General features: G+C 34.3%; 1 protein-coding gene across 1 annotated transcript in view; it reads right to left on the bottom strand.

Moving 5' to 3' along the window:
* The window catches only part of MRP (Multidrug-Resistance like Protein 1), a gene marked incomplete in the record, with an annotated part of 45321 nt that overhangs the window by 12404 nt on the left and 23937 nt on the right, over positions 1-8980 (bottom strand). The window contains 10 exon segments of the mRNA XM_070118245.1: positions 129-218; positions 1082-1302; positions 4336-4555; positions 5506-5650; positions 5910-6024; positions 6674-6857; positions 7443-7610; positions 8029-8205; positions 8633-8835; positions 8959-8980. The exon segment at positions 8959-8980 is cut by the window's right edge and continues 63 nt beyond it. Coding sequence (XP_069974346.1) covers positions 129-218; positions 1082-1302; positions 4336-4555; positions 5506-5650; positions 5910-6024; positions 6674-6857; positions 7443-7610; positions 8029-8205; positions 8633-8835; positions 8959-8980 — 1545 coding nt within the window.

The following is an 8980-nucleotide window of genomic DNA, read 5'->3' as shown; positions in this document are numbered from 1 at the left end:
ATACAATACAAAATGAGAAAGAAATGGATTGAGTGATAAACAGAATGAGTGAAACAAAACAGAGAATGAAAATAAAAATACAGGATGAAAAAGAAAAAAATAATAAAAGACACTCCTTCCTTCCTTACCTGCACAAAGTAGTATATAATCATAGTTGGCAGCATAACCACAACGAACACTGGAGTTGCGTAAATGATGGCCACGAAGGTTGCAATCACCTGAAATACATAATTACAGTTCATGATAGTGCTGACTGTAGTTCCATGACCATATTTTTTGTTTGTGTTGGAACTAATCCAAAGTCTGCATAGAATTTACAAATAGGTCAGTCTATGTTAGCATGCTTCTCAACTCTAATGGCAAATTACACTAAATATCAAAGCAATATAAGCTTTAAGATCATCATATTCTTAGATCAAAGTAATCATATCAAAGTAAACACCAAGCCAAATATACAAGCAAAAACACACACAAAAGCAAAAATAATAAGAAAAATTTATGCAAAGGCTTAATCCCTGAATCCATGAGAGAATAGCAGGATATGTAGATGCAAATAAAAAATAAGGAAATTTTGCAATGTGCAGCACTCAAAATGCATAGAATGAAAACAACTGAACTGACGGAATAATAAAAGTCCATTTCTACACAATGTGAAAAATTACAGATGACAGCTGATACACTGCATTCACTGCATCTGACCTAACTATCAATTAAGGTTCAATAAGTGATATTTTATAATAAAAAATCTTTGTACTTTCCATAAAACAATTCCAAATCAACATTCTAATAATATTAAAACAAGCATAAATAAACTGTGAATGATCTTTTCTATCTATTGAAGAATGAAAAGAATTTCAGTCCTTTACCATTAAAAAAATATATAGTAAAAAAAATTAATATATATTGTTTATAACCAGTGAACACTTTTCCTTTCCATCCTTTTCTGTTGATTAAAAAAAATGTCAGCAAAGAAAAAAAAGAAAGAAAGAAAAAAAAAAACACAACAAAAAGATGTTAGAACTCTCTTAACAACAGGATCCAAAAGAGGTAATCCATGCTCTGCTTGGTAATCCTTACATACCTGAAACAAGCACATGAGCCAGGATCGTATGCTCCAAGGCAAAATATTGTCCATTGTGTCAACATCCTTGCCAAACCGATTAATCATACGCCCTACTGGGTTTGTGTCAAAGAAGGACATTGGCAGACGCAGGACATTCTTCAAAATATTTGTGTGTAGTCCTTCTGCTGCATCAAGAGCACCGAATGACAAGGAAAATGCTCCGCCCAAGATGAACAATGCTGAAGTACAAATATGCAGGGGAATGTAAAGCATGTAACAAAATCAGAGAAAACAGAACAAATGCATTACACACCTACAGATAGATCACCAGGCAAAATCACAATCAACATAAAAGTAAAAATCAAATAATCAGGCCATCCAAACACATATTGCTTTATAACTTGCCTTTATAAAGGACCCAAACCTTCAATGCACACTTATGTAATCACTTACCCTTACCTCCCCTATTATCAATAAATTTTTTCTTCCGCAGACTGTACATTATATTTCTCACTGCTTTTTTGTGTCATTCTTCAACCCAATGCCACCTGGGATGGCATGTCTGTACATGCCATGCCCACTATGAGTTTAGTTTATTAATCATTTTTACACACAGATAGCTCATCTCACCTCCTTACTCTTTATTTTCTGAAATATTCTCTTTTCCTCTTATATTATTATTAATGTTAATAACATTACAATAATCATATATCTACAACAATACTAACAGCATCAATACTGATAGCTTTTGTAAAAAAGAAGAAAAAATCCCAAAAACTCAAGGAAAAGGGGAAATTATGTGAGATCACAAGGTCTACTAATTGTTTCCTTGGTGGCTGAGTATTTGCAGAGCCATCTACAAATAGAGATATTTCACAAAACAAAATTGTTTTGGACATTATATTTTCCTGGCGGCATTGGCTTAATAAGAGTACTGTCTTAGATCTCAATTTGCAATTAATTAGAGAATGCTTAAATTATCTGATTTCACAATTTGCTTTTGAATGAGAGTTACCTGTCAAAGTAAAATTCTGGATAAACCTTCAAGTATTACTACAAAGAAGGAACAGCAGATGTTTGTCTTCAAGTACGGATATTAAAAAAAAATTAGCTGCCTAATTTTCCAAATACACAATTTCTAAATACCTCTCTCCATATAAAAGGCAAAGTCGTAACAGTAACACAATGATTATGCACCACAAATATCCATCCAAAACTAACCCATAATAAATAGGTCTCAATCAGGTACTATAATAGAAACTAGGTCTCAATCAGGTACTATAATAGAAACATGAAGTTTAAATGCATAACAGACAAAACACACTAGATTTCCCTCTGGCACTCAACTATCCAAACCCCATATAACATTACTCCCATACAACATACCTTACACTGATGGAACAGGTAACAGATATCGCAATAACTCTAACAAGAAAGACAAGTTCAAATTCAAGCTACTCAAATTTACCATCAGAGTCCAACACTCACAAACATTTTTTGTTACACTCCTTACCGCTATCAGGCATGAAACCCAGGCTCTCAAATTACTAGGTAGAAGTACATCTATTGTGTCCAAGTCTTTTGAGAAACGGTTAACAATACGGCCGATGGGTGTCATATCAAAGAACATCATAGGGCTGTGCATAACATTATCAAGTAACCTCTTGTGCATCAGCTTTGATGCCGCAACAGTCGCACCAGCAATTAACACTGATCCAAGGCATATGAAAATTGCTGTAAATTGTAAAAATAAATATGTCAAAATAATAACAAACAGTATCTGCTCATATTTTTTTATAAGCTGCATTAATCATCACTTATATCAAAGAGGATATATATCAATTCAGTATGTGATTACTTGATTAATTTACTTTAAATGACAAATAAATACTAGTTTGTAAAGCTCATATACATTGAAGACCTTCCTAAATCAGAATATAACGATATCTAAAAATAATTCACTGTGAAAAAATATGCAAAATCAATTGCATTATAAACTACTATCATAAATATCTACTGCAGCCATATATTACTACATAAGTTTAGGAATTTCAAGTTGGAATATTTCACCAATCACAAACGCGTTCCATATTCAGATACTCTACCTTTTTCAAAGACACATGAAAACACAACTCAGCCAATGATTACCTTTGCATCATATCCATAAAATAATTTCACTATCAAAGCTGATGCATATACTATTCTTAATTTTATACCTTCTTGTCAAATTTCTTTTAAAAGTTTTTTTTACCTTGAAGATTCTAGCACCCCAAATATTTGAAACTCTTAGATTTGCAATAAGCTTAGCTATATCTTAAGAAATGCACAGTAAGCAAGCTTTATATAAAGCTGATTGTTGCCATTTTTCAAAGGAAAACATTTTTCAGCTGAAACAAACTTGGATGGAATATTGGGTATTTCATACTATCCCTGCCATCCCTGAACATATAACATTATAAAAAATTGTGTAACATTTCAAAATGATCTACCTTCACATTTCACTTTGTGAAATCTTTTTTTTAATCTATTCTTTAAATTTTTAAACAACTAGCACATTTCAGCTGTGCATACATATTATTTTCAAGCAGTTTTCATCCTTGCAACCATCTATCTGTAATAGCAACACCTACACACTTCAAATGAATAAAATACTACTTAGGCCTTTATGGATAACAACATGCACATGCTAAATCGTATGTAACAACAGTATATCCCCATCCTTAATGAACTATAATCTTAATTAACCCACTCACAATGGAATTTTCTGGCGCAATACTGAGCCGTGTACATACAGTCATATGCTCTAGATAAAACTTAGCTGTGAAACACATTTACCCAAATTTCTACTCTACTGGCTGTGGCAAAACTGCTGCTTAGGTAATGAGGCTAAAAACAGGCTGTAAGCTAACTTTGCATTGGCTGTTTCTCTTTACTGACTGCAGCCAGGGATAAAAAAGCAATAAATATTTATCACAAACTCTTCTGAGCAGGCTGAGCCACACATGATGTGATAGAATGTCACCTTGGTGTGAGTGACATTTTAGTTACAATGTGATAGGACATTATCGGTCATGAGTGGGTTAAGTCAATGTATTGATGTTAAAGTTGGTTTACTCAGAGATCTTCTGTCTTTCCCCTACCTCATATCAATGAGTGTCAGATCTCTGACAATAATATACTTCTCACAGAGTAGTAGTTAACTGCAAATGCATGCAAACTCTCTTGAAATAGTCACAAGAATGTATGCCTTAAATCCAAGATGAAGTTCTTACCTTGTCCAATCCCAAGAGCACCATAAACACCTAGGTATTTGTCTCTTACAGCTGGATCCTGTCCTGTCTCATTTTGGAGTGCTGATTCAGACGACCACGCAGTCAGCCACACATTTGAGCCTACTGTGCATGCTTGGGAAAGGATATAAAACACCACAGTCATGCAAGTTGACATGATACCGATGGCCCTGATGTAGTAGCCATACACAGAAAGCTGGACCTGGAGACGGAAATGGGGTGGATATGCATTAAGACAATTATAACTTTTAGCCTGAGACTTTAATCCTATCAACCCAATCACCCCAGATCTATGTACTGTCCCCTGTAGCTTTTTGTGCATTTTGTTGCATACAGATGGCTTCACATGCGCTCAGCCACCAAGGAATGCCTACCGATCGCACCTGAATTCCCCATTCCTTGAAATAGCAGGAAAATGTGTTTTCCCTACTAACACCATTCATGTTGATACTGTTATTATTCTTACTGATATCATGGCTATTTAATTGTTATCAAATTATTAATAACATTAAAGACAATAAAATAATATAAAATAAGCATTCCAAAAGTCAAGAAGAAGGTAAACAGGTGAGATGGGTAGGATTAACAACTAACTCCTTGGAGATCAAGTACCTGTAGAGCCAACTATGTGTAGCAACAATAAATGAACTTATAGAACTGTAGGCATGGCATGTATTCTTACCAATGGGATAACTGGATTAACAAACTGCCTCCCCTGTTAGGATCATGGGAGTAACAATCAGGTAAATGTAGTTTTTGTCTCAGATGTGTCCTAGGTGGCTTCCTGCCTTATGCTAGAGTACTGGCTAAGAGAGTTGGTCCTATGACACTAATATTTATCTTTACAAATTCTGTCTCATTCTATAGGGGGAGAACCATCAACACCTTATGGGTTCATTATGAACCCTGGAGTCAATTTGGGGGAAAAACTTACAGCCAAAGGCTTTTCTTCTCTATCATCTTTCTTCAGGATAGAATTGATCCCAAATTTATAATTGCCAAACTATAAATGTTGGTTTGAAACCCATTATATTTTGCTATATCTATCTGCAAAGTTAATACTAAGCATAAACAAAACAAAACAAAAACATATATGGTAAAAAAGTAAAAAAAGTTCATTGCTATCAAGTCATCAGTATAAAGTTCCATTACCTTGCCAGTTTCTGCCTTCTCTTTCTCAATAAGTTTCTGTCCAGCTTTAGCCTCCACTTGCTGAGGGGGAGCAATGGCTGGCTTGGTCTTTTCAGACTCGCTAATCTTTTTGCTTCTGTGACGGATACTGCCTCTGTGTTCCCCACTGTAAGGGAAAGTTTCTTTTCGTTAAACCTCCGAAAATATTGAACTGAGTACAATGTAATAATACAGTATCAGTATAATATATAAAAAGTTTAGCTCCTGATTCACATCCTTATCAGAAGTAGTATTTACATACATATAATATGTATCTAATATTAATTAAAATACTAATAATAATCAAAGTGCTAAACCATATAATACTGGAATGGAATGTATAATGTTGGATACATTTCTAGCTGATACTTGGATATTCATCTTACATTCCATCATGTCCTATGCTTTCGCTCTCACTCTCGCGCTTTGTACGAGATATCTGCCGCTGTAAACGCTCCTTGCCAAGTGTGCTCTCCAACTGCATCTTAATGTCCTCCAATTCTGGAAAATAATGAAATATAAATCAAATTTATTCCTTATGATTGGCAAGAAGAGGTAGAATTAATAGATGTACAATGAACTACCTTCCAAGATGCGAATTCTCATAGTGCAGGCCTCCTTAATATAACACTTTGTAAGCAGGTATACGTAATGTGCACAGGGAATTTTGTCTGGCACAGGCGGCTTGATAAGTGGTCAGCTACAAAGGAGTCAATCGGTATGATGTCCTTTGATTTCCCTGGTCCTTGAATTTTCAGGAAAAACATTTTCTAATTGATACTGTTATCATTATGATTATTACCATGTTATCCAAATTCGAACAGCAATAAAAAATAAAAAGGAATCTTTCTGAAAACCAAGGAAAAGGGTAAACAGGTGAGACAAATAGAACTAGGAATTGACTCTTTAATGTCAAAGTACTTGTAGAGCCATCTATATGTAAGCATAATCAATAAATTAAAATCAGTGGATATGGCATATCTGTCATGCCATCCCAGCACAAAGGGTTGTCAAGTAATTTTCTTATTCTCAGCTTGATAATACAGTATATTATTATGTTCTCTGCAGTGCAACTCTAAAACGGAAAGAAAAACATCTAACAATCATAATCAAGCAAATCATATTTTCTGTCTTTTCCTATGTAACTCACCTTCCAGGTCTTCCTCATCCTCATTTTCTTCTGCCAAATACTGCAGCAGAAATTCTTGGAATTCTCCTTTCTTTTCAATCAACTCCTTATATGAACCTTGCTCTGTGATTGTACCGTTCTTGAGCACAACAATTTTCTCAACTTTTGGTAAGTATGTTAGGCCATGGGTCACCAAAATGCGAGTCTGTAAAACATGGAAAAAAAATAATTCTTCTTCTGTATAAGAATCAACAACAGCACATGGAATGAAAACTTATTGTCTGAAACAAAAAATAAAGAGAAAGGGGGAAAAAATTGTAAAATAAAATTTAAAAAAGTACACACAATTTTTTTATCAATAAACCATATGTACTGAACATTCACTGATATATAAGAAATTTTACACCTTTATATCCTCAACCCCTCACACTGTGATAGTTTCTTAATGTGTCGTAGTTGCCCGGTAGTATTGAATCATTCTACATTTACACTAACAATAACTAGTTAACTAATAATCTTATAAAAATAGTATCATCCAAAATTAAATTGATATCCTTTTGGAAGAAAGGAGTGTTTAGTTGGTTTTATTATATGTCTTGAGTAAGAAAACTCTAGCATGTTGAGTGAAGCTAAGTGAAACACATGCTCCCCCCATAATCAATGAAAATGATAGTTTGGACACAGATTAGCCAGCCATTAATCAATGAAATCCTGCAAATAGGAGCTAAAATCAACAAAAGTTTTTTTTTTTTTTATAATAAAAAGATGTATACATATAATCAATACATACTTTTCCCTTCAGAATTCCCTCAGGCCCAATAACATTCTCGAAAATATGCTTTCCAACATGGGAATCAACTGCACTGAGGGGATCGTCGAGGAGGTAAATGTCCGCATCAGAATAAACTGCTCTGGCCAAGCTCACTCGCTGCTTCTGTCCACCACTCAAGTTGATGCCCTGCAAATCACAACAAATTAAATACCAACAGTACAATAAGTTGCTGTTTCTGATTAAAGATCTTTCCTATTATTCTAGGACAGAAGATAGAGAATCAGGAAAACCATACGGAAAAGGAGCAGCAGCGCAGAAAGAAAATGTGGGGAGGACAATTCTAAATATCTAAAATAACAAAGTGGTCAACAAATCAAAAATTTTATGTACTTCACACAACATCGAGTAATATATAACCAGTGAGTAGAGAAATTTTTTATTCAAAAGTGTCACATGTACTATACTTGTTTAATATCTTTAAGACTGTCTATAACTTTTTAAAGTGTGAAGAAATAAATCTATTCTTTATATTTTTGTTTTTAAAAAAATTAAACAGATCTGTCTGGCTTTCAAATACAAATACAAAACAAGCAACAGAAAATACCTTTTCTCCAATTTCTGTCTGATCCCCACCAGGCAACATGTCCAAATCAGATTGCAGAGCACATGCTCGGATACAACTGAAGTATCTGTCTTCATTCTTTTTGTTGTTGAATAAGATGTTGTCTTCTAAAGTGGCATTCTGGATCCAAGCTTGCTGAGCAACATAAGCAATGTTTCCCTGAGGAGAAAATAAACAAACAAAAAACTGAGAATGATATGTAAAGTATAAACATCACAATGATCTTTACATTTAGTTGTTAAACCTTTAATTTGGTTATTAACTCCTTCTTTCCCCAGATGCTTTTCCTAAGTCACTGATTGCAACCCCCCCCCCCCAAACATCAAAATATAATGCACAAGTAAGAAATTCATGGAGTTTTCAATTTAACCTCTTTACTACAATAATAAATATCAAAACAAAGCTGAAAATAAAGTGAAGGCATAATATAAGTTTCCAAATCTGTAGACCACTTACAAACCAACAAAAACCTAATTCCAATTCTACTATTCTTAGCAAAAACAGAGGAGGAGAAGGAAGGAAAAGAGCACAACCCTTCCAAGCCTTTATCCTTCTACTCCTCCATTCCACAAGTTCAAAGCCTTACATTAACATTGACTCTTCCTGACTGCTTTTCCATTTCTCCGAGAATAGCTGAGCAGAGCGATGACTTGCCAGCCCCCACACTTCCCACGACTGCAACCAGCGAGCCTTCTTCAATTTCTATGTCAAGGTTGTGCAATACTGGTTTGCCATCTTCATCATCATGACCCCAAGCAAAGGTACCATTCTCTATGGTAATTGGCTTCTCTGTAAATGAACCGATTGTAAAAAAAAAAGAAATCACTTCCAGATTTTTCTAACTTTTTTTTTTCTTTAAATTTTTTGAGATCCTATGAAAACAAAGTCAATGAAACTTTCAATGTGACTCACTTATATTCTTATCCTTAGTCAC

This window comes from Penaeus vannamei, chromosome 41 (genome assembly GCF_042767895.1).
Source record: "Penaeus vannamei isolate JL-2024 chromosome 41, ASM4276789v1, whole genome shotgun sequence".
Taxonomy (NCBI): Eukaryota; Metazoa; Arthropoda; class Malacostraca; order Decapoda; family Penaeidae; genus Penaeus; species Penaeus vannamei.
Note: the sequence above shows the minus strand (reverse complement) of the source record. Positions and strands in the feature narration are given on the sequence as shown.